Source organism: Anser cygnoides, chromosome 2 (assembly GCF_040182565.1).
Source record: "Anser cygnoides isolate HZ-2024a breed goose chromosome 2, Taihu_goose_T2T_genome, whole genome shotgun sequence".
In the NCBI taxonomy this organism is placed as follows: domain Eukaryota; kingdom Metazoa; phylum Chordata; class Aves; order Anseriformes; family Anatidae; genus Anser; species Anser cygnoides.
The window spans coordinates 55,998,881-56,025,561 of NC_089874.1; the positions used below are offsets into that span (position 1 = coordinate 55,998,881).

The 26,681-nt window shown below is 37.1% G+C and overlaps 1 protein-coding gene across 1 annotated transcript in view; it reads right to left on the reverse strand.

The window, feature by feature from the left end:
- Positions 1 to 11,002: 11,002 nt before the first annotated feature.
- Positions 11,003 to 26,681, reverse strand: part of ADCY1 (adenylate cyclase 1) — a 168,706-nt gene continuing 153,027 nt past the window's right edge. The window contains exons 15-20 of the mRNA XM_013197492.3: positions 24,697 to 24,813; positions 23,329 to 23,475; positions 22,839 to 22,937; positions 17,033 to 17,147; positions 14,702 to 14,826; positions 11,003 to 13,746 (exon numbers count right to left, since the gene is read on the reverse strand). Of these exons, the coding sequence (XP_013052946.2) occupies positions 13,408 to 13,746; positions 14,702 to 14,826; positions 17,033 to 17,147; positions 22,839 to 22,937; positions 23,329 to 23,475; positions 24,697 to 24,813 (942 nt within the window). The 3' untranslated portion in view covers positions 11,003 to 13,407. The remainder of the gene's footprint in view (positions 13,747 to 14,701; positions 14,827 to 17,032; positions 17,148 to 22,838; positions 22,938 to 23,328; positions 23,476 to 24,696; positions 24,814 to 26,681) is intronic.

Here is a 26,681-nt window from a genome sequence, read left to right on the forward strand (position 1 = left end):
AAGGAATAATGAGATTTCTTTAAAACCAAATAACTGCAAATGTTATTACATGCTTTTAATTTAAATGTTAAAAACAGAAAATTTCCATCTAGGTCCAAAAATTGCAGGGAATTGAAAGTAATATTCTACTTTTTTTTTTTTTTTTTCCCTGCTTTAACATAGGACTGAGTAAACAAAAGCCTTAAGGAGCAGACCTTTATCCCTTTGTTTTGTATCAGAACTCATAGGCAAGTTCATTGCCACATCCTCCTACAGCAGGGCCCAGCTCTACCCTCAGATACAGTGCTTGGTGTCTATGTGAGAGGAGGATTAGACTGTAAATATTTAAAGAAGCTGCTATCTTATAATCAATTATAAAACTCTAAGGCATTAAAAATTGTTGCTTCTCTTGGTTAAACAAGCTTATAAAATACAAGTAGCCATTCTAAAACATTGTAGAGAATGACAAACTGAGAAAAATATCTTTTTATCTAAAGGTCTGGATGATTAATATTTGACTTTAAAAAGTCAAATTACCTAAGTGGTAAGAAACTGGGTACACTTTCATAGCAGGAGAGGTCAATAACCTTCATAAAATCAATGTGCCACCACCTGCCTTTGTAATTACGTCAATGACTCCTCTTCATTATATGCTTATCCACTTCAGTCTTACCAGAGTGCCACAATGTGTTCTATCTGCATGTTGTTTGTTCACTAGACAGTGTCCTATACACTTTCTACGTGTTTCTACACTCCAGAAGTCCATTGAGTTAATATTCAACTGGGATCTTTCCTCAGTGACTTGCTGTGTGTTATCTGATATGACTGCTCCTTTCTAATTATGTTGGCAATGCTGCTGAGGAGAACAAAATACTATTGCCAAAGTTCAATAAACACACAGAGTAACTATAGAGTTTGGGGGAAAACAGTCGGTGATGCTTTCATGACCTTTGGCAACAGCATAAGCACAGTTTGGTCTATGCCAAACAAATGTCTAACTTCAAATTTCTCAGAGACTAGAAAATGATGGATTTGCTCTACTTTATTACATCTAATAATAAACAAAAAATGCCGTGTTTGTGAAGTGCAGTAGCATGGTCAGACTGAGTATAGCCCTTTGCAGGAGGTCAGGGCAGATGATTATCAATGGCTCTTTCTTATCGTATTAGAATCCCACAGACAAATTCCCAGGTGATCTGAGATGAGGGAATGCTAATGAAGTCATCAGAGTCCTACTGATTTAGTGAAGCAGAGGATTTGTGATAGGGAAGCTCATTCACTTTGTCTGTGGTGACATAGTAATTGATATGTCAGGTTGTTTATGAAAGCCCTCATTGGCATCTTCAGACTAGGCCTAGTAAACTGGAAGGTAAACATTCATAATAATCATGACTACTTCTTCATCACTAGCTTTTTCTACTTATTCATCACTAACTTGCTATGGCTAAATCTAATAATAGTGGAGTAATGTCTGGTTTTAAGTATAGAAACAGCACAAATCTCAGAGGTTAATATTAACACAAAATTAAATGCCAGTTTCTATCCTTTGAGCCCTGAACCTGAAAGCCTACGCAAACTATTACTGTAATTGATAGCAGGAATAATCTACACAGGACTGGATGTTTAGGATTGGATTAGGACTCCTAGATAGCCTGGCTATACCTCAAGATCCCCATCCTCAAATGTTCTCTCCACAGTTCAGTGGGTTTAATGAGAGCCAGAATTGTAACAGACAATTTCCACTACGTGGATTGCTTTCCAGTTATGGCCTTTTTTTTTCCATAAGAATAATCCAAACAAGAAATATGGTTCATGATTGGTACCTGTATAATTATTTCATTCTCATGGGCAACAGGACATCGTGTTCTGCCAGCAGGAACAGTGCATTAGGTGACCTGCTGACCTAGGGAATGGCTGGAAAACTGGAATGCTTTGACATAGATATAATGGCAATGCACCAATAATGCCTGGATGATGTACACTGTGTTCTCATTTTCTGTTCTTCCCTTCCCTCTGTTTTAAATTGACAATATCCTCTGGTAACGTTTTTGGACAAGAACACCAGTTCTAGTCCTGAGTGGTTTATGCTGTAGAAATGCAGATCCTGAACAAGAAATTCCAAAGAGACTGCATTTCTGTAAAATAAACCACCCAGGACTAGAACTGGTGTTCTTGTCCAAAAATGTTACCAGAGGGTATAAGCAAACCACTGCTGATACTACCTCATTACTGAAGCAATGCAAATTCTCACACTGTGTGATTATGTCTCTGAAGTGATTCAGCTGTAATGGTCATGACAGAAAAAATATTTCAATGTACCTGACCTGGGTCATTAATCCAGAATGTGTGTTAACTATTGCATTAACATATGTGTGTGTGTACATATTTTATGTACAATATCTATATATGCGTTATATGTATAACACCCCCAAAACAACACAGTGAGAGTCAAACTTTTTAATATTAAGAAAAATACATAAAATACCAGTGCGGCAAAATAGCTCCACTTAAAGGTGAATGCCAGATTTTCAGTTTACCTGGATCCTTTTGACTTTAGAGCTATTCTGATTGAAACTTACGAAGATATGGTTTGCTCTCTTTCATAGAGGAAGAGTAAAATAAGAAATAGCTATGTAAGGCCTCAGACAATTCCTTTTATTAGTGTAAGGGCAGACCAAAAACTGTTTCAGCACACTCACTGTCATCATGATAATTCTGTACAACTCGTACTGAGCTCTCTAACCTGCAAGGGAAGTGGCTGGGGAGCCTTAGTCTAGCATTTGGAAAAAACAACAACAACAACAAAAAAAATCTTACATCTGAGCCCAGGCTGTTTTTCATCGCAAGGGATTCTACATTTTCAAGTTATCTCAGAGCATATCTGCATAGACAGGCACGATAGACCTGAGCACCTCTGCTTTTGCTCTTAGCTGGCCAGATGGCAATCAGCTGTGATTTGGCAGTAGTACAATCAAATTACTTTGGTTCTGTGCCCAAGCCTACAGAGTCTCTTGAGAGACATGTTATCTGATGCAACTTTATCAGTTTTCAAATCAATCTTAAGTTAGCATATACAATTCTGCACTTAGGCTGGTTCTGTATCTTGCACAGTTTTCTCAATATAAACCACCTACATGACCTACTGCATCCACATAATTGGCCCAAATTGGTGAATATTTGCTGGCTTGTGGAAAGGGAGAGAGAGAGATGAGCTTCCCCTCCCCTTCTTCTGATCTCTATGGCCAATATTTTGCCAGTATTTGTGCATGTTTACTTTGCTCTGCTTGTACAATGGATGGAGCAATTGGTTCAAGCTAGCTTTCACTGTGATAAATGCAGAAAGTCAACATGATTGCAATGGAGCTGAATTCGTCCCATAACGTTCTTTAGCACAAGGCAACTGTGAAAGTAAAATTAAAGGATTGCTGGATGTATGTTCTTAGCTTGAAAACTGAGAAGCAGTCTTTTGGACCTTTTGAAGGGCAGCTTCTTATAGAAAAAAAGAATGCAACTACACGAAAACAGTCAAATAGCAATCCCAAACAGTTGTTTATTCAAGCAGATTTTTTTCCTTTATTTTGAATTGGATTTCAGAAATTATAATAGTGCAAACACTCAGTATAAAAGTTGCAATAAGAAATTTACATTCACATTTAACATTTCAGTCCATTCACTTTTTAACATAAAAATAGGACAAATATTCAATTGCTTTTCTGAATTTAGCAATCCTGAAAAAGACTGGAAGATACTCTACAATATTCTATTTACATAAAAAGACCCGTATTATTAATGCAAATCTATCATTAGAAGTTACCCAGTGTTAAGTTATTGTATTGTACTACGTATATACATACATATATATATATATAGTGTATAGTTATATAGTTACAAAAATTATGTATAGGTGTCAGTGGGCTAAAATAGTTGGAAAAATGTCATCTTGACTTACGAATTCATTTCTTAAAGCTAGGACTGTTCATTTTATTTATCTATGTAGATATTTCTATTATGATACAAAAGGCCTCCTCCTGGTCCCTTTGAAGTCACTGGCAACAACACATTTGACATCAGTGGGAGAGGAACAGACCTTAAAGTAAGGCCTGATCTAGCAATTCAACAATCATTGAAGTTAATATAAGCATTAACTGTACCGGGCTGTAAATCAGACTAAAAGATGATGTGAAACCTTGTATGCCAATCAAATAAAGAGAAGAGTACATCAAATAAAGAGAAGAGTACATTTCTCCCTTTGAGGAATGGAAAATCTCTACCTGATGCAAATAACTTCCCTCCCCCCTCCCCCCTGCCCCCCAAAGTCTAAGCAGAATATTCAAGTTAGTTTGCAAACAATGCAGAATTTGCTGCTAATATATACAGCTAAAGCAGCGGGTAAGATTCCTCTAGCATGGTTTTCTTACTGAATACCTAAATTCAACCAACCTCATAAACCCCCAAAACTGTATCTTGCTTTACTCTTATTTTTTTAATAGAGTAATAACTCCAGACACAGACTACACGACCACCCTTGAAATGGGTTTGCACTTATTTTTTAAACATGACATCATGAATCAGGCTACAACACTCCTGTTTAACTGTCTCTCTGCAGCTGGCAGAATTCAGCCTTACTTTTCAGAGTGTTGCCAGCTGCTGGAGTCTGCATTGCCACCACAGGGTTCATTTATCCACCCTCTTGGGTTTATGGTCACATGCAGCCACTTCCTAACAATATTTTGTCAAAGCTATTTCAATTCCCTTTAACACCTAATATTTGAAAACACTTCTTTTTTAAAAAAGAAGAAGGTTGGCAACTATGTGATAGAGGACATACAGAGAAAGAAAAAAAGCAGTAACCAACTGCAATAAAAATGTGAGGGAGGTGAACAACTGAGGGTGAGTTAAGTGCAGGAGGGTCATACTGATTTCTTAACAAGTGGTGCAGTGTTTATGAGCTGGAAGTCATTTTTTTTTTTACTTCCAAAGAACTAAGAACTGTGTGGTGTTAGGCAGGCAGGCTTGCCTAACTCCTTTTTCTCTTATTGCTATGGCATTTATTCTGTTTAAGTATTTCTAGGATGCCTAAAATTATGGATAAGCCTACAATGGACACTGTGTCTTCATGTGTAGGCAGACCAATATTGATCGTAGAATACATGCTTCATGTCTGTTTTTGCTTCCTAACTTAGGCTGCTGGACATTTAATTATAAAAAGAAGGAAACATACACTTGTTAATATTTTCAATTAACAGATCAGAAAAATACTTAACATCTCATTTCCAAGCAGAAACTACGGACATATACCAGAATTGCTAAAATTCACCTCTTGATAGCAGAGTATAAGGACTAACCAATAAGATGAAATCCGGACAGATGTTGTAAATTGCAGTAAGGGTTTTAGTGGCAGGGATTTTGAGAGATGGGTCAAATTTAGCTGAAACTGCTGAAATTATGAAGTTCTAGAATTCTCTGAATTGGGTTAAATTACTCCAGAAACAGTAACTGCTCTTGGACTCTGCTTTTCTGAGTGGAAAGTCTTAAAGCCTTACTTTAGTTTTTAACGTATTCCATAACATTGTCCAAATCTACCTCTGTGTAATAATCAGGTGCTTGAACACAAAACAGAAACTTGCTTTGTGTAAGTCCAAATTTGAACACTAATATGCAAATGTAGATGGAGCAATTAACATAAGCACTTTACTTCTTTTTTCTTAATTGAACTACAGTAATATCACTATAAAATAAAAGGAGAAAGGATATATGTTGTAATTCTTTAGAAATGCAATTATCATTAAACAATGTTGTGATGGCACGAGTAGTTCATTTTCATCTACATTTCATTGAAAATGCTTGATATATCACTTGAGTGGCATTTGAAATGTAAGAATAGACAACCGTTGCACTCATGCACGCTAAAGAGTAAAAGAAGTGAGAAATCACCTAAAGGACTTCAATGTGCCAACTCAAAATTGTCATAACTGAGGTCATCATTGACAGGTCTGGAATCAAAGTAGCAGATCAGGCACTTGAACAGTAAGACACAATAGTGTACAGAATCTTGGTAATTAAAATACACCTCAGCCTTGCCTGCAATGAGGACTGTTAAACTATAGCAAATGTGGCAGTGCAGTTACAAGCTGTAGGTAAGTGTACTGGATATATTTAATCAGCATGTTGTGCAAGCGTGTTCTGAAGAGGAGGGCAGCCAGCTTTTCCAAAGGAGCTCCAAGCTATCTGGCCAGATATTCTGCAAAACTCAGCTCAGTGTGTACACTGAGCTTTCTAGAAAATCTTTTCTTTATTTAATTTGGACCCACATATACCTGTCTATGGCCTTCATTTATAAACACTTGGATCACTCCTTGCACTGGCATAGCTGTGCTGGTAGTAAACCAAAGTAGGAAAGAAAGTAATAAAAAAGGTTCACAGTGATGCACAGCACTGTTTGTTCCTGCAGTCTTATGCTGGTGTGACACGTCTGATGCCACAAAAGGCATAAAACAGGGAATTCCAGTATAAAGAAGCAGATCTTCTAGCATGCAGTAAGGCACAAGTAAAAACTAGTCCCTTCAGCACATTGGCTATGGATATTAACCAATGCTAATTCAGATTTCAAAGTGCTTCCTCATGATTAGAAAATAGGCATAAAAGGTAACAACCAACTATTTCTAATGATTTTGTCTGGAATTTTTAAAGCAGTTCAACAAGAGATCTTGAACACTCTTGTGAATGTGAACAGACAGCTGTTAACTCTTTGCTTTTTTTTCTTTTCTTCTTTATGCCCTTGCATTTGTCAGATTACAGATCACCCCAGGCCGCCCAAGCAGTTTGACATTTTGAAGTATAATTAAAGAGTGACAGGCAGGCCCCACCTAGCCTTTACTTGTTTTTCCATTTATTTAGATTTACTTATTTATTCATTATTTAATTTTGCTCAGTAGTGAGTGGCCTGAAAACTCTGTGAGAGATGGCATTAAAAAGAATGAAGAGGAATAAATAAATAAATAAATAAATAAATAAATAAATAAAAGCCTATACGGAGTTATGGAAAAAGCCAATCATAAACAGGGTTGGGGTAGAGAAGCAGAGTCCAGATTGTCATTAGTCACAACAACTTTGCTACACTGAGATGTAAAATCCACTGAATTTGAGATGAGTTAGTTTATGACTGTTAGAAACCGTTAACTGCTGTATGAAGCCAATCACCAATACAAGGTAGTTGTTCTTACATGCAAACTGGGATATGATGTATGAATCTACAATCTGATGGCAGAATTGCTTGCAGAAAGTGTACTGCTTAGTTAACCCCACAATCACCTGATTAATCAAACAAACCGAGAGATTCCTAAGTCCTGTTATAAAACTAGCTCCAATCTGTAAAATACAAGAAGTCCTTGTTAATCCATAATGGAAAGTATTCACAGTCCACCCCCCTTTTTCTCTGCCACCAACCTCAGTGTTATGCTCCTACAATACTTCTGATTTATCATACAGCGCTTTTGTAAGTAATTCAAGTAGTCCCTAACTGTAGTACCATAGATATAACAACTTTAAAAATGGTGCATGCGAAATATTTCCAAAATTTAAAGTTTGGTTTAGCAGCAATATGGAAAAATCAGTTAAGACGACTGGATACTGATTTATTGATCTTATGCCACTACCAGACAAGGGGCTCAAACTGTGAGTCAGGCAGTAATATCTAAGGGGTGCATCCCTGTAAGCATGGCTTCAGTAGGAGCAGGAGTTGCATCAGCACAGGAGAACCCAGGCAGCTCAAAGCCAGAATACCCAGTGAACCTTCTCCTAATAGTTCTGTTCAATATTTTATGCTTAGCAATAGAAGATTTTTGGAAAATGGCTAAAAACATTTTTAACAAAAATAAGGCAACAAAATGAATTTATATATATACATACATATATATATACATATGTATGTATCTAGTAAAATACTCTATTCACATTGTGTACTTTCCACATACAATAACTTAATACTACATTAGAAATTTACTCTGGGTAACATCAATGGGCCAATTCACCCCCTTTACCTTCCATAGTGTTGCACCTGCATACAGCAATAATGTATTTGACACTTGGTCCTGCATGATGACAATACTACATCAAATGCAGTATCACAGAGTACCCACTGAATGTCAGATATTACATCATTATGAACTAGAATATCTGCTTGGTTTTTGTATTACAGTAAGTAGAGTTTATTGCTTCTAATGACCAGAAGGTACCTCATAAAAACAGCATAGATAGATGTTGATAACACATTTCATATACTGTATTATGGAACTTGGAACACTGAGGTTGGCAGATCACAATCATTAAATTATTTTTCTTCTTATTTTGCTGTTTGCATTTTGATTTTGCTTTGCTGAACACACATGCAACTAGTGGATTTAACTTTGTGCCAGAAGTGATATGTCAAAAATATTTAGTAAAACGTACTGTTTTGTACTTTTTTTTGTACTTTTTTTTTTTTTTTTTTTTTACTGAAGTCAGGCATGAGTGGCATGCAGTATATTGCAAGGAAAACCAAAAGGACATCAATTTCCAAAGGATTTATAATCTCCATGCACATGTAAAATGTCTGTTACAAAAATTTGTTAAAAGTGTGCATTTTTGCCTCTTTTTATACAAGTGTACATGCAATTACCTGTCAAAGCTAAAATTATTTACAAAATTTCACACAATACATCTTTTAAAGTGAATAGTACATGAAAGGCCAATGTTTTCTGTTGTTTTGTAACACTGTACAAGATTAAAAATAAATAAGGCATTATAATACAGGTTTATCACAAATTAAAAAAATGTTGGTTTTCACTGTAATACAAAACTCTAACTTGAAAGAACATTATGGCTAAATAGTCATCCTGCCTGGGCAGAACACATACAGAATCTGGACTTGCTGATGTAGAGAAAATACTTTGATTCTGCTACAAGCAGGTATTTATTCAACACATGAAAATGATTCAAGCTAGTTACTATTGTATTTGGATTTCTCAAAACACTGAAATGGCACAGGTCATATACTGTTTTCTTTCAAACAGTGACTCCCAAGAACTTTCTTTTGCCTTACAGACAAATTATGGGCAAAAATATGAAAGAGACTTTTATAATCTACTCTGTTACAGTGCTGTAAAATAGTGCCTTCAGTTCAATACCAGAGTGAGACATCACTGTAACCCAAAGCAGAACTTGGCTTACAGAAGTTCATCTCCTGACCTTTGTAATCATGCTAAATCCCTGGTGATTTCTGCAGGCCTTGTGGGTCCATAAGGGATGCAGATTCAGCCCTGTGAGCTGAAGCTTTTTGCTCTCAGTCTCACCTAGAGAAAGCAAGGGATAATTTGTATGTGTTTTAGTGAAAACAAGAGTGCAACTAGTTACATTTGGAAGCATCTACAAATAACAATGCATTTTACAGGCTGGATAAAACAGGTTTCTACTCAATGTGAATGGAAAATGTTTGGAAATATCTAGCCAGGAATTCATCTGAATGCTAATTTGTAATCTCAGCAGAGAATAATAATTAAGAAATCATTTAAAGATAAAGGTAGCACAGGAACACTTTGAAATTAGCTCCCAAAACAGTGAAGTAAGTTTGAACATCTCTGATACTTATTTCCTTTTATAAAGAACAAAACTTCAACTATTACTATTATCTTAAAGAGAAAACGTGCAAACTGATGTGAAAAATTGTGCTTGCTATTGACACACATTAACATGCCAAAATGGCATCACATTGTTGTAGGGCTCATATCTGTTAATTATTTCAAGCTAAGAGCTGCAGAAGTGCAGGATGCTATTCTACCTACAATACACCATGTAGCTACCCTCAGTTAAAAGTTAGGGACTTTTGGGTACTGTGCAGCAGAACTGACTCCTTGCTGGGGCTACAGCAAGGTCACCTAGTCAACAGTTTCAAAACTTGACCAGGAAATTAATAAATGCAAGACAGGAAACACAATTGCACCTGTTGAAGTAAGTCCAAATCAAATCCCTCAGAACTATTTGTAAAGCTATTGGAGTTGGCCGCATGTGATCTTCAGCCAATAAAAGAAGTTACGACAGACTTCTCTATTTTGGCAGAAAATATCCATTTGTGGGGTTATCAGAAATCGTACTACTAGAAAAGAGCAGAGAGATTATAGCTATCATTTAAAGCTGTTATACAAGATCTGAAATAAAACAAATGTACACAAGAAAAGGAAAAGGGGGAAAATTATATGAATAAAGAGGGAAAGCATAAAGGTAAGAGCACAGCTTCATTATATCATGATTTAAATGTATGTTTAGACTACCCTGCTGGAATGGCTGATTAATACTGCCTATCATTTTCATATGGCTTTTTACTCATTTGTGACTTGGCTGAACTTTTTTCATGAGTAGTACTTGATGCAAGACTACGCAGAAGTAGGAAAAATACAGCTTTTCCCATTAAAAAAAAATCAACAACAACCACAACAAAAACATTAATGTTAGGAGGAGGAGAAAGTCTGGAAACTGACTTCAAATACACCATCACTGATAGCTTAAGATAGCACACGCAAACTGGACTAGCTGTAGTGCCAGAAGACATCCTGGTGCACTCACCTTGATCCGGAGGCAAAAGGATCCCACAGGTAGCTAGCCAATGGAGAGCACCTATCTGGTCCTTTCCATTCGACATGAAAAATATTCTTACAAAAGACACTTGCCTCATTCATTTGTTGGAGAAGAGGATCAGGCTTAGAAAACCTTTGCCCAAGGTAAAGAACCTTTTGCTACATGAACTTTGCTACATGATCTTCCACTGACATTACTACATGACTAGGCTGGGAAAGAGTCTGGGAATGAGAACAGTCCCCAGAATATTAGCACAGGGAGCAATTCATTTCTGCTCACTGTTAATTTAATGACAAAAGAAACAATGGCAATGTAATTATATTTTGGACCTGTTTAAAAAAAAAAAAAAAAGAATAAGAAAGAAATACTTCCATTTTAAGATTTTAAGGTGGATCAATGTCTATATTTGGTCTATGTGGTCATGTACTACACTAATATCTGAAGAGGCTTTGTAATAACAGTACATGTCAAAAAAGTTTTATTATTATCAGTGAAATTATATCAAGTCCACTGATACAAATATTGTGTGACTTGGTCTCTTTGGGAGTGAGACTGAGTGATTAATGCTATTGGATGTAATAGTTTCCATTTAGGTTAAATATGTAACTTAATTGCATTATGATTTAATTCTTATAAACCTATTAGAAAACCTAAAATATGCAGTGCACTTTGCATGGATACCTTTTACTCAGTTTAATTTTGTAAATATTTGTTCTTTTCAGTTTGTGTTCTCTATGTGTATTTATTTAAATGGCTTTGAAAGGCGCCAAAACAGAATTAAATAATTCTAGAATAATACCTGTGAACTGGATAGCTGTTAGGGATATAAAGAAATACAGCGACTTTTCACAGGTCAGAGTGCATACACCCAATAGTTAGGAAACAATTTACATTTTTTATAGTTGTTTTAATCACAACACTATTTGTGCTATCTTTGTAATCAAGCATCTAGCTGACAGGATACATAAAAACTAGGTAAAACCTTGCTGAAAACCTGTGGAGTCCCACAGCTACACGGGGAACAGAAACTCCTGCAGATTTTCTTTAACTATTTGTACGTCTACACAAAATTTGTCCATATGCTGATTGCAGAAGAACCACATTCAGTATCCTCTTTCCACCGAAATCAGTAACAAGATAGGAAATGTGGAATCTAGTATATATAAGTTTCCTAATGTACAACCTTGACAACTTCTGCAGTCTTTTTTTTTTTTTTTTGAACTAAAATGAAGCTTTGCATGTTTTTTGACAATTTAAAGCTTTGCTTCTCTTTTGGAAAGCAGTGAGTCTGGTTAGATTGTGCATCCCCATTATGGCAGCTGTCCATGGAGCATGTCACCAGTCATCCACAGCCGGGTAACTCCCTCCTTGAATACAGAGCTACGCAATGCATTTCACATCTAGACTGGTGTTTCAAAATGAAACCATTTATGATAGGATGTGGGCTCTATTAAAGGAAAAAGAAGTCACAACATATTCCATTTTATGCAGGCTAAGAGCAGCCCTCACTTTCATGGCATGTTTACCAGTGTGCTCCTCAGTTAGGCAAAGTTTGACTGTACTTGTTTCTCAGAATTATAGCTTTCTATAAATGTACAGCTTTGAGGAGTGAGCCTGGATAGAATCAAGATATAAAAAAACAACAACTATGGCATCAATTTAGAAATCAATTAAGACATAAGACCTAGCAAATATACAAATAGCACAAAACTAGCAACAGCATGTTTGTCTGAAGTACAGGAATATTCTTTGAGTGGCTTAGAAAGGTATAGCAAAGTACTGGAACCGAGTTGCATGACCTATGCTGTTTATAAAAGCCATCCAATTTATAATACCATCCTTCTGCTCTTCGATAAAATCAGCAATGTACAGAAAGGAATGTTTCTATATTGCTGAAGTGTATTGCTGTATTTGGGGGGTGGCTCCTCTGTCTCACACAGAATCTAATGACCTCTGAGGAATTAGCAACTTTTAAAACAAAACTCTAACACCTTTTTTTTTTTTTTCTCCGATGGATTTTTTTTCCAATATAAACAGAAAACATATTGCTCTTCTGCCAAAATTAAAGTTCTGTTGTTTATCTATTTTATAAACCTAGTGTTATTGTTTGACTTGGAATTTCTTCAAAGTTTTGGAGCATGCAAGTAGAACTTGAAAAATACATAAAGTTTAGCAATTACCTGAATCCAGCCTTCATTAATCTGCTGCTGACAGTGCAATGAACACTTTTCTCATTGCTTTAACTCATGCACTGGGAGCACGGCTTTTCTAACTCTTGCTGTAGCCCAAGAGAACCTTCATCTGCCCCACACTCCACAATTAAAAGCAGCTTTTCTAATCCCAGACCCAACAAAGCTGGCTATGACAGAAAGAGAAATCTCTTTGCTATGTCATTGCAGGTGGATGTGTAAATAAATACATATTTTAATGTTTTTTTTATATATATATATATAACTATATTAATTCTACATAGGAGTGTTTGTATATGTGCATATATAAATTAAAACATATATATACACACACACTCATAAGTAATTGCTTGCACGTTTATCTCATTTTTTTTCCATTTACCCATTAAAAATGTCAAGAAAATATTCCTTATTTCCAGAAAATCAGGTTTTGACTTTTCTAACAGAATTGCTAGCCCTTATATATTCCATCCCAAGAGTTCATTACACAGTTCCCAAGTTCTCTTTGGTTGGGTTGTAGTGGTCCTTGGTTAATGCCATGGCCTATATGACCTCTGATCTCTTGGTAAAAATTCAGGGAACCACTGCTCTCCAAGTTCACTGCAAATGGCACAACCAAATCTCCTTTGCTCTACGCCTCCTTCACAGCCGGCACAGAGGGAAGATAATGCAGTGTTTGATTTGTATGAGTGGCAGATGCTTGAACTGCTCCAAGCCCAGCATTTACGGTAAAGCTAGCAACTGAGGACACTGATGGACAGCTGGTACCCAGTTTTGTTTGAATGTTTGCTTTTCCATAAGGGTATATTTTCCGCTCTAAGTTTAAAGATCGTGTTTGTGGATTATTTCCATCGGCCTTTCCTTCCAGGAAATAGGTCAACATTTCACCTTTTCCCTTTACACTGACTTTACCCCTGCACACAAATTCATAACTGCACCTCTTTAATATCCGCTGAACTTCTTCTGTAACCTGAAGACAGGGAAAAGAAAAAAAAAAAAAAGGAAAAAAACTATTAGTTTTTTATTAGTTTTTTCTCTGTTCTGATTGACTGTAAAGTCAATCCTAAAACTGCCAACCCCTCCCTATTTTACTTATCTGTTGTGAAGTACACATAAGCAGAATGAATTAACACCTACTGCTGCTCTTGGGCTCACTAAAAGTTTTCTTAAGGAATTTAAAATCACTGACCAAATTGGAATCTCAGAAGCAGAAACTCTGGTCTCAAGATGAATAATTACACAGCCAAATTAAGCTCTGTCTATCAGAAGTATGTAGCCAAATTCTCCACTTTTCTAAGCTGGATCAATTCTACTGATGGTAAGTGACTCCAAAAGGCCTTTTGATCCCTGGAGACTAAACAAGTATTTTGGATAAAGAGTTCATTGAGATTTTGAGAGGCGCAGCATTGCTTCTAGCCAAGCTCTAGTAGAAAAACAATATTCTGCCTATGTAGCGTCTCCAATCCAAAGGAATCGAGGAATTTTTAAAGCCATATAAAATGCAGCAGGATGCAAATGGACACAGATCCCTTCCTTGTAGTCCTTATTCAGGCAAAATTCCTACAGCACACTGGCTGCCCCATGCAGCCCCATGCAGTGTTGGCATTCCCAGGCTTGCCTCCAGCTGAGTGCAATGCAGCAGAGAACCCTGTTTCTTCTGATGGGAAACAATTTATCTGGATTTCATGAAGTAGTGAAGCATATCATGGAAAACACCTACATATCTGATGCCTGATTCATCTGGAGAATTTTGCTTTATTCAGAAAACAAAAGCAAAAACAAAAACAAAACAAAACAAAAAAACAACAAACAAAAAAACCCACAAAATCAAGTGAGGCTGCATTTTTTAAGGAGTCTTGAAAATGTAACCACATATAAAACAGCAATTATATAAAGTTTGTAAAATTATCTTAGGACGCAGTCACCTGAATTTTCCCTTGCACTCCAGTACTATCCATCCGGCTGGCAACATTTACAGTGTTTCCCCAGATATCGTACTGTGGTCTTCTGGCTCCAATGACTCCGGCCACTACAGGCCCAACATTAATACCTAAAATCAGAACAATAATGAGTTTGTTTTTTCAGTTGTTTCAAACACTACAGCATATTATTGAAGGAAAACATAAATCTTATAAAACAGACTTAACAAAAGTGCCCTGGAATTCTTTTGGTCATAGGATACAATGTATGTTAACACCAACTGGACTTTCGAATTTGGAAGAGTTTTAGATACAAACCAAAGACATATACATAGATATCTAATTGGAAATGCAACATGATAAACAATATAAAAAATTAGCCCATCTGTTGATTTTTTTTAAATTATTTTTTAAGAAAAGAAGAGAAGTAGTGGTACTACACAATTTGTCTGTGGAAAAATTCAAGAAAAATTTTTAAAGATCTTTAACTGTTTGCTATGACTTCCACTGTGGTTGTTCATATAAAGCCCTTCTAGTGGGGTATTTTCCAAGCTGAACAGAAATAGTGGCCTTGAAAACACAAGGAATGGGGTAAGAGAAGCATGTCATAGTGGTTATCACTACTAGACAACTCAGGACAGCTCAGAACAGGTTGTAAGAAGAGGACAGTATGTGAAAATAGCTCAAGCATCTTTTTCGGGAAACCACTGGGCTTTCTTCTACATTTCTGACAGATTTTGACACCTTGTTTGAAAGAAAAAATGGGATGTTCTTTCTTCTGAGTGCACTTTAGGAGCCATAAATGTGAAATACTCCATAATGTTCTAAGCAAAGCCTTTCCCAGGCAAGTTATACAGCAGAATGGGGTTTAGACATTTGTCTTCTACCCCTTTCTGAACCTGGGAAAACCAGTTGCAACATGGTTCAAAAAGAATTTCAGACTTCTGATTATTAAGATATACAGATGGGCAAAGATGTATAAGTCTGCCACTGCCATCCTTGTTGTCTTTGGTCTTTCTCACTATCCTGCTGTTAGCAGCCTCACTTTTCCCCTTGTCTAGCTGGTTTTCATTGGAGAGCAGTGAGACAGGAGGGAGGAAGGGAAGAGAAAATCTTGCTCCTTAAGCAGGCTGGGGAAAAGTACTCACAGAGATAATGCTTGAAATAGCATATAAAGGATTCCATGGGAAGGACTGTGCTGTGAAGACCAGGGAATTTTATTTGTTGGATTAAACAGCACTCATTCACCAAGACAGGTGTGAAGACTGGCAAAAAATTTGTGTAATAACAGCATAAAAAAAAAGCAAAAGTAGAACTTCTGAAACTGTATACCAAAGCCTAGATAGAATTCATGAGAAGAGCTCCCCTGTGCACTGAAAATTTTCAAGATGCAAGTTGTTTTGATGTATATTTTAATAAAATTAAATATGTATCAATATATATATACATAAGATATCTATATATTCAAATATGTATAGATCATCCACTGAATCTCTATTACTGCTATAAATCCTGGACTATACATGTGGTCAGGTTTCTCTTTCAAAACTTCCATCCATGAAATAAATTAAGAATTTTTGTTCAAACTGTGTCCTGTCAGAAAGGACTGTTTCAGGTGATTTGGAGGGGGAGGTGCTGATCTCTTCTCATTAGTGGGAGAATCAAGTGGGAGAATCATCAAGGGAATAGCATGCAACTGCATCAGAGGAGGTTCAGATTGCATATTAGGAAAAGAGCCTTCACCAAGAGGTTGGTAGGGCACTCGAACATGCTCCCCAGGGAAGTGGTCACGGCATCAAGCCTGCTGGAGTTCAAGGAGCATTTGGACAACACTTTCAGACATATGGTTTTATTTCTGGGAGGTACTGTGTGGAGACAAGAGTTGGACTTCATGATTCTTGTGGATCTCTTCTAACTCAGGATATTTTATGATTTTTATGAAAAGCTCCCACCACACTTTGAATGCCAACAAAGTCTATGCAGATGCAGGAGTACCTAACAGTTAAACACAGCTGGAATTAGTTTGCACCTGTTTAGCAATGCAAAGTGATGTAAGCCACAATATTAGATACAGTAATAATATTGTATAAAAATATTAGTGCAGTTTCCTTTTAGGTGTGCATAGACTTAGACACTGGAATTGGACACAGGTTTAATTCTTTAGTACTGATGATGACCATTCATGCTGCTCATCTTCTACATGGATGTGCACATTCTACAAAAAGGCTTTTCAGTTTTATTCAGGAATTCAGGGCAGGCAGTCTCTTCCAGACAGCACAAGGAAAGTTAAAAAACAACAGTGTTCCTCTTGTGTGATAACTGTAGAATGTGACTTACCTACTCGTAGGACGAAGTCGTTGTAAGACTGATAGTTGATTTCATCAAGAACGTCAAACATCTCTATTGCAAAATCTGCCAGTGCACTCAGATGGGAAAAAATTGATTTTTTAGCCTAGAAACAAAATGGTGTTAAACATTAGATTTGTTTGGTACTGAGAAGCAGCTGAAATACCAATATGAAAAACAACGAAAGGCCCAAGTTGGGTGGCTTAGGAAAGGAATTTAACCTATTCTGCTGTCTGTGAAAGGAACTTTTGATGGTGATTACAGCATATGCACTGTTTTCTCAAATACTGATTTTTTTCTTCCCTTCCCTTCCCTTCCCTTCCCTTCCCTTCCCTTCCCTTCCCTTCCCTTCCCTTCCCTTCCCTTCCCTTCCCTTCCCTTCCCTTCCCTTCCCTTCCCTTCCCTTCCCTTCCCTTCCCTTCCCTTCCCTTCCCTTCCCTTCCCTTCCCTTCCCTTCCCTTCCCTTCCCTTCCCTTCCCTTCCCTTCCCTTCCCTTCCCTTCCCTTCCCTTCCCTTCCCTTCCCTTCCCTTCCCTTCCCTTCCCTTCCCTTCCCTTCCCTTCCCTTCCCTTCCCTTCCCTTCCCTTCCCTTCCCTTCCCTTCCCTTCCCTTCCCTTCCCTTCCCTTCCCTTCCCTTCCCTTCCCTTCCCTTCCCTTCCCTTCCCTTCTTCCCTTCCCTTCCCTTCCCTTCCCTTCCCTTCCCTTCCCTTCCCTTCCCTTCCCTTCCCTTCCCTTCCCTTCCCTTCCCTTCCCTTCCCTTCCCTTCCCTTCCCTTCCCTTCCCTTCCCTTCCCTTCCCTTCCCTTCCCTTCCCTTCCCTTCCCTTCCCTTCCCTTCCCTTCCCTTCCCTTCCCTTCCCTTCCCTTCCCTTCCCTTCCCTTCCCTTCCCTTCCCTTCCCTTCCCTTCCCTTCCCTTCCCTTCCCTTCCCTTCCCTTCCCCCTTCCCTTCCCTTCCCTTCCCTTCCCTTCCCTTCCCTTCCCTTCCCTTCCCTTCCCTTCCCTCTTTTTTCCTTTTTCCCTCCTCTCTTTTTCTGATTTCTGGGAAGAATGGAAAGCACAGTTCCCATGGTTAAGTTGTTCTGTTGCTAGAGAACTGCAGATGTTTGTTGTGAGCATTGCACAGAATATAACCTGGTTTCTTACAAAACTACTTTGCCTGATGATTATTAATAGCTACAGTTTCTGCCCTTTTCTCCCTTTGGGGATTTTGCTAGATCCCAGCTCCATGGGTCCATGTTGTTCCCATTGACAAAATTCCTGTTATGTTTAATCCTGCAAGATACAGAACAGCTCTATTTTCTTTCCTTTCCAGGAAAGCTGAAGTGATTTGTTATAAAACATACCTAAATGAACTACAGCAAAAGAACCAGAAAGGATCAAATAAAATAATGAAGTATCAAGATAAGATAAGATGAAGAAAAAGAAAAAAAAAAGGAAAAAAAAGAAAAAGAAAAAGAAAAAGAAAAAGAAAAAGGAAAAGGAAAAGGAAAAGGAAAAGGAAAAGGAAAAGGAAAAGGAAAAGGAAAAGGAAAAGGAAAAGGAAAAGGAAAAGAAAAAGGAGAAGGAAAAGGAAAAGGAGAAGGAGAAGGAGAAGGAGAAGGAAAAGGAGAAGGAGAAGGAGAAGGAGAAGGAGAAGGAGAAGGAGAAGGAGAAGGAGAAGGAAAAGGAGAAGGAGAAGGAGAAGGAGAAGGAGAAGGAGAAGGAGAAGGAGAAGGAGAAGGAGAAGGAAAAGGAAAAGAGAAAATGGAAAAGAAAAAAAGAAAAAGGAAAAGAAAAAAAAGAAAAAAAGAAAAAAAGAAAAAAAGAAAAAAGAAAAAAAGAAAAAAGAAAAAAAGAAAAGAAAAAAAGAAAAAAAGAAAAAAAGAAAAAAACAAGGAACTCCCCAAAACAAAACATAAGGAAGTACTTTTTACACCTACAGTCTAATTAAACTGTGGAACTCATTTTCAGAGAACACTGTAGATTCCAAAAGTTTAGCTAGATTCAAACATAATTATACAAATTAATGGAAGAAATATTTGCTATGAACTGGTAAATAGATATTAACTGTAGATCTAGAATTTCTTAAACAGCATATCATTAGAAAGTGGAAAACAGAGATTTACATGTTTGCTCTGTAACTCATGCCGTTCCCCCAGTATCTACTGTTGGCTCATTAAAGATAGGTTACCAGGGTGGACCTTTGACCTGACTCAGTATTGTTGCTCTCATGTTGTACTTTTATTTGAATAATAAATATGAATTCTTGAACAGATTTACAAAGTGAAAGTCGGCTAAAGGTAGGATATGGTGAAAGAAATACAGGGTCATTGGCTGTCTAGATTCAGTATGGTGTTTCACAACATGGCTGTGGTAGCTGGCACGAGATGAGAGATTACTGGATTTTTGATGTGATAGTGAGATTTTATAAATTGACTGTGGCTGAGAAACCTGAGAAACAGGCTGCTATTTGCTTTTCTCAGCTTAATTTGAAAGTGGTCCTCCATGTGTCTGGGAAATTAAAAAAAATAATAGAGAAAATGCTAACAAAAAATGAATAAAATGAAAAACTTGGGCAAGTCCCAGTTTTTTGGAAGGATAGTTTTCTTTACATGTTTCTTGCAATGTCAGCTAGCTCCACTCTTTTCCAGCCTCACCAAGAAAAAGTAAGAATAGGAATTAAGTTTAAAGTTAAAAGAGGTGGTGGCTACACTTCTAACAGAGAGGGTGAAGAATATTAAATGTCTGGAACAAGGAGAAGTCTATGGTTTTATTAAATTTCTAATCTTTATATTCCTTTCCCTTCCAATGCATTCTTGCCTGATGCATGCTTTGATTTCCTGCATTGCCTCTCACGGTTACAGGAGAGATGACAGGTCACAAATACAGGATTTACTGTAGATGGCATGTATCTCTCAAAAGGATTACTGCCACACTCTTTTGAACTTGCACTGAAAAACACAACAAAGTCAGGACCCTAGTAAAATCAGGATCCTAGTGAAATCACAGATGTAGTTTACAAGGACTCCAACATGCGGTGGACTTATATTGCACAGAAGATCTACAAAGAACCTGGTAAGTGTGCTGCCCTGATGGTGTAACTAGCAATGAATTATTTATTTAAACAACAGAAGAAAGGCTAATAGAAAGACTGCCATAATCATCACAGCAAAACCACCCTGACAGAGGCAATGTGAATTTGCTATAGGCACCTGCTGAAGCCAAGCTGCAGGAAAAAAGTCCTGTAAAATATGGGATTAAAATATTTAACTTTATCAGCATACTGAGTTCTTATGTGTGTAAGTATTTTCAGTTAAGAGCAGAGTTAACCACATACACAGCTTTGTGCTCAGGTCCTAAACCTAGCACAAAATCCATGGCACACAATTAGAGGCTGCACCAGATTTTCTTATGAAGCTGGGATACCCCTGGCAGAGGGGAGACCAGGAGCACTTGAGTCTGGTATGGCTTCCAATGGACATATCTGGCTCTGTAGGGCAGTCCAGGGACTGTGTGGACATCTGGCAGTGATTGTCTGGACATGGAAGGCTACCCAGGATCATCATACTTCTAATAAATGGCTGCATGCTGAAGACCTAGCAGGAAATTGCCGAGAGGATATGAACAATTCCTGCCCACTTGCATCACAGAAGATATCACAGAAGAACTGAAAACCCAAGTTACAAATGAAAATATTATCTGTGATCACAAAAGATCTTTAAATTTTTGAGAGTTTGGAATGTTAAATAAATTCTACCTGTACAGAAAAGATCAAAATTTGCCCCAAGATTTCAGGAAAAGCGAGGGTCCTGTACAAGACCATCTGCAGTGATTTAAAATATATTAATATGATAAGCTCAGAGCAGTACCTTTAGTACTGGACTAACTCAGCTGACCCTTCAGTTAGCAACTACAAAATACAAGAGATAAACATGTTTAGGTTTTGGAACATATGCTACTGAAGTTAAGCAATAACACACGTGTTTTCAGGATTATAGTTCAAAGAGCATTTATAGCAGACACACAAGTATGCCTTTGCCTGCTTGTATGAGATCATACGGAACAAAATTCAAAGAATTTTCTGCCTTCCTCAGGAACCAGGAGTCAAACATTTTCAGCATAAACTCAACATTTAAAAATGTCTTCTTATAATGTCCAGATTTCTACTCTACGGATAATTAAAATAAATAAATAAATAAATAAATAAATAAAGCACCTTGCAGACCAGAAAGTAAGTTGTGATACACTCCAGTGTGATTCTAATAGTTGATTTCAATGTTGCATTATTTATTTATTTATTTAACAAGGTTGGTTGTTCTTAGAAAGTTTACAGGCCATCTTCTGCCTCATTTTGCTTTTACCCTCTAATTCAGTGTTATCTTTTAAATTTTAAACCATATGCATGAGTGCATCTCTACAACACTTGTACATGTGTATCAGAACAGGCATGCATATCTACCTGTACTCATGCAAAGCATTTGGCAGTGTCCTGCACAACATCCTTGTCTCCAAATTGGAGAGACATGGATTTGATGTATGGACTGCTTGATCAATAAGAAATTGTATGGATGGTCCACCTGAAGAGTTGAGGTCAATGGCTCAAAGTACAAGTGGGAACTAGTGATGAGTGGTGTCCCTCAGGAGTCTATACTGGGACCAGTACTATTTAACATCTTTGTTAGCAACATGGGCAGTGGGATTGAATGTACCTTCAACAAGTTTGCAGGTGACACACTGTGTGCTTGCAGCCCATAAAGCCAACTGTATCCTGGGCTGCATCAAAAAGATTGTAGGTAACAGGTCAAAGGAGTTGATTCTCTCCCTCTATTCTGCTTTCATGAGACCCCACCTGGAGTACTGTGTTCAGCTCTGGGCCCACATGATAAGACATAGACGTGTTACAGTGGGTCCAGAAGAGGGTCATGAAAATGATCAGAGGGCTGGAAAACCTGTCTTATGAAGAAAGGCTGAGAAAGTTGGGGTTATTTAATTTAGAAATGAGAAGGCTCCAGAGAGATCTCACAGGGCCCTACAGGAAAGATGAGGAGAAACTCTATCAGCGGTATAGTGATCAGACAATGGGTAACAGTTTTAAACTGAAACAGGGCAGGTTTAGATATAAGGCAGAAATTCTTCATGATGAAGATGGTGAGGTACTGGAACAGGTTGCCCAGAGAAGTCATGGATACCCCAACCCTGGGAGTGTTCAAGGCCAGGTTGGATGGGGCTTTGAGCAACTGGGTCTAGTAGAAGAGGGTAGAAATAGATGATCTTTGAGGTCCCTTCCAATCCAAACCATTCTATGGTACTATGATTCTATGAATACGGAAGAGGTCTCAGGAAATTCTGGGAAATCTGAATGCATGGGTTGCCTTCTTATGTTCATTATATTGCTTGTATAATTAATTTTATTAATAGTTTATTAATACATTGTCTTTTAAATGTAATTATTAATTTGAATACAATATATTTGGTATTCTGCCAGGGGATTCTCTGTTTTTCCAGATGCTGCATACACATCCAGTAAATAGATTCTGGGTTTAAAACACTACCATTCTGACTTAGGAGCTTTTTACACAGAGTCTTTACAAATAATCCAGATCTGCAGACAATCAAATACAAATGCAGGCATATGAGAAGTTGCTAGGATAGCAATTTTTCTTTTTAGGCTAATGTTGTTATTGGAATTTCAGATTCAATTTGTTGTAAAGAAATAAAACAAGCTATCTGTAATCACACTGAGTTGGTTGTGTTCCTGGTGTTCCTTTGGAAACTGAAGAACAGTTCCACCACATTGACCGTCATATAAAATCTTCTTACCTTAGTTCCTGAAGTAGGTACAAGTCCCACAGCTGCCATATATGTACTTCCAATTGTCTTGATCTTTTCTATGTCCTTATAATATTCTTTGTCCATAAGCTTTGTTTAAAACATAAAACTGTTAAATATTACATAATATTTTAGGCAAGCAACCACAGTTAAATAATGTGCAACTTGATTAAACCATATTATGTTTGGTAAGTTGAGGCTTGCTCGCTTTGTGGTCATTTAAAGAAAAACAAGCAAACAAACAAACAAGAAAATACCACTGACTTGCATTTTAATAGTTTTCTTACAGTAAAGGAATTTGAAGTCAGATTCATGTCCTCAAATGTACAAAACAGGCACTTTGGAGAGAGGCTCAGTGGATTCTCAATATAGTACTGTTTTATTAAGCAGTTCAAAATACGTTGAATTGTTACAAAAAAACTCTGTTGATAGAAGTTTGGTAGAACTGATATGGTCAAAAGACAAAGCATTTAGACCTTACCTCATCAAAATCAGCAATAATTTCATTTAACAGGCGTAAACACTCCACTCCCATATTATTGCCATCCAGTTCAATGTAGAAATCGTTGAAATTTGGGATGGAAGCAAACATCACTCCCACTTGTGAATATGACTGGTAATAAAGGTCCTGCAGTACATGAACAGATATAATTTTTGTTTAAAAAGTTTAATCTAAAACAGACATCACTATTATGATACCTATTCTACTGCTAAGCAGCAAGAGCAGTTGCCTTGATAGCTAGGACAACAGCCATCAGTTTTGGTAGAGAGAAAGCCAGTCCTATTGAATATAAATAAATAAATGCAAGATCTCTTCCCTCAAAAATATCCACAACATAAAAGTAAAACCTAACCTATTAAAGCCATTTAAAACAAACAAACAAATAACAACAACAACAACAACATAGTCTCTTTTCCCTGTTTAGGGAAGAAGTGACTGAAAAAATCATAGAAAGTCTGAATAGTTTTAGAACTTTTATTGTGTGAGAAATACCATTGCATTTTCTCAGTTTTGTTTTATAGTTAAAATAGGAGACAGAACTGTCTTACCCTGCAGCACAAAACCAGCCTTGCTTTTTCATCTCTTTCCCTGAGTTGCAGAGTCCTGTATTCAGCATTAACAATATAATCTTGTTCTGGTAAGGCTCCTATTTAAGAATTCAGAGAGCTAACAGAAAGTATAATTGCTCTTCTGCAGTTTAAATATATTGGTCCAAACTCCAAAGCACAGAGACTCATCATTTAGAAGAGCAGTGTTGTGGTCATTATGGCCACAATTGCTGCAGTTATTGCAGCTGCTCTAGAAAAATTCTGGTAGTGTCTTCTTGAACCAGTGTTCATTTCATCACTGTGGACTTTGAGGTTAAAAGCTACTGTAGCTTCTCTGGATGTGTAAAATTCCATTTTTACCTTTAAAGGCTGAGTTTGGTAATATGGTGTATTTACAGAACTAGAGTGGTTCAAATGGAAGCTTCTAGCAATTCACACACCTCACCACTCAGAACCAAACCGAGCTCATGAAATACTCTGATAAATTCCAATCCGCTAATTTAATTGAAAAAAGAAATTTTTGATTTGCATGCACTCAGTTGCATTGATGTTGAATAATACAAAATTCCCTTATCCTGCTTTTTCTTAAAATTCTTCCAAGAAAGAGGACAATACAGAAAAAGAAATAATCCTGATCTAATTCATGCATACAAGTATTTGCAAACCCATTTATTTTAATTTGAATGCAATTTTATAAATCCAAGCTTTTCTTGAAAGCATACAGTTGAAAGCTGACCCAAGCTGCAAATGGTCACATCCATACAACATTACCATATATTTAAACCTTATCTTGGTTTACCATATTCCTTGGATTAGACATAAGAAAGTGCTGTGCAACATGTGCTGGCAACAGATTGAAGAGAATTCGTTTATTATCCAGTTTGACTCTCTCCATATCATCTCTCTCTTCTTCTGCCTTTAGGGATAGAGGAAAAGAAAAACTTTTCCAAAATGTAAACAAGAAAAATTAACTGAAACCATCAAAAACATACTTTGAAATTAAACTGAGCAAAATAATATCTATGAAGTAGAGTGAGAACAGTAGCATTAGGGGCTTTTTACCTTTAAGTTCTTAGTAATTCAAACTAAATTCACTAGGCTGATGACTACTTTCAGGGCTTGATCAACTGTGTGTTGGTGTCTCACACGGACCTCTGCTCTTTAAATGGGCACTCTTAAAAAGCTATTAATAATTGCCCTTAAGTCACATTGACATTAGAGGTGAATTACTTCTTTTTTAGGTAGGTGGAAATACTGACAGCACTATCTGATCCACCTTTCAAAAAAGGGAAGCCTGGAGAATCACCAGTATTTAAAGCAAATCTATGACATTTTGCAGTAAAATAGAAACTGACCTGGTAAAACAGCTTTAACAGAGAAAACTGGTTTACATTTGAATATCCTCAAGAGCGATAAGCAATTTAAAAACATATATATATTTCAATGTAAAAACAATTATTTCTACAGCTGTCTTTAATTACAACAGTATTTGTCATGAATACATACACAATTCCTGTACACAGCAGAGATAACTACAATTCATGAGAATGACAGCATTAAGAAAGTGTCTAAGAGTTAACACAGCTGAGGTCCTTAACTCAAGGTTCTTGTGTCTTATTTTAAGTGACTCTGGTCACAGGAGCCAGTGAGGTACACACATAAGGAAGCAATTCTAAAAATCAGATCCTTTATCTGAAAAATACTAAATATATAGGAATCTCTTTTTGGAACTCCTAGGTCTGCAAATTCCAGCCTAATCCTTCTTAAAGTCTTCTGCAACATTATTTGCTCCTTGTTCTGAGAGGGGCTTTGAGCCCTACATTCTGATTTTCACTTTCTATCACACAGCCCTCTGAGGAGGAAAGCAAACCAATGACATATTTTCTGGGCCTTTTTTGATCTTCCTGCTTTCTGCCTTTCAGGGAAATGCAAATGAAAATTTTCTTCTCTCCTTGTGACTCATGAACTCCTGAGCTCAAAGCAACTCTTTGAGCAGCTGAGATAAAAGGATGTATAGGCATCACCCTTTCCCAGGCAAAACAGACATTGCAAAGGGAGGAGAACTTGAGGCTGCAGAAAGAATAAAATAACACATCACAGGTGTTTACATTCTTAGTGGAAATATTATTCAGGCAGCTAAATAGCAACCAAATCTTCATCTATTTGTCCCTGTTCCTGTTGGCTCATTAAGGAAAGCTGCTACCATGATATTCACACAGTAGCTGCTGGTTCAAAAAACAAGATAGATTATTGTGACAATAAAAAAAAAGAAAAAAAATCCATAGGCATGAGCGACATCATTTTTAACATGCTACTTTTTGATTGTACCTGTTTGGTATTCATGGCACCCAGGTCATTTTGCAGACTTTAACTGTATTTGAAAAGATGCAGTATTTAAAAGCAAGCTTTGTTTTTTCTTCACATCTGGTGACAAAATTTAGAATGTTCTTTGGTACTATGGCATTTCACATCAATATAATAAGCAGTTATCACATTTTATGCAGTCACACAGCAACCCACAGTATTTACATTGCTGGCAACTTGTTACATGTCTGTTCAGGAAGTGGTCTGTACTGTTTTATCACTTGAGCTCTCAGATGGCTATTTAATAGGCATAAAAATGCAGTAGTAATGCCACCAACTGACTAGTTATCACATGGAAATCCACTTTTTCAGCATACAGCTAAAAAGAAATTGGGCACTGGTGCTCCAGAAACATGATCCTTGTACCTGAAGGTGGCACTAAAACCACAGAGAAAAGACCCATCACACTGTCTGCAGGAC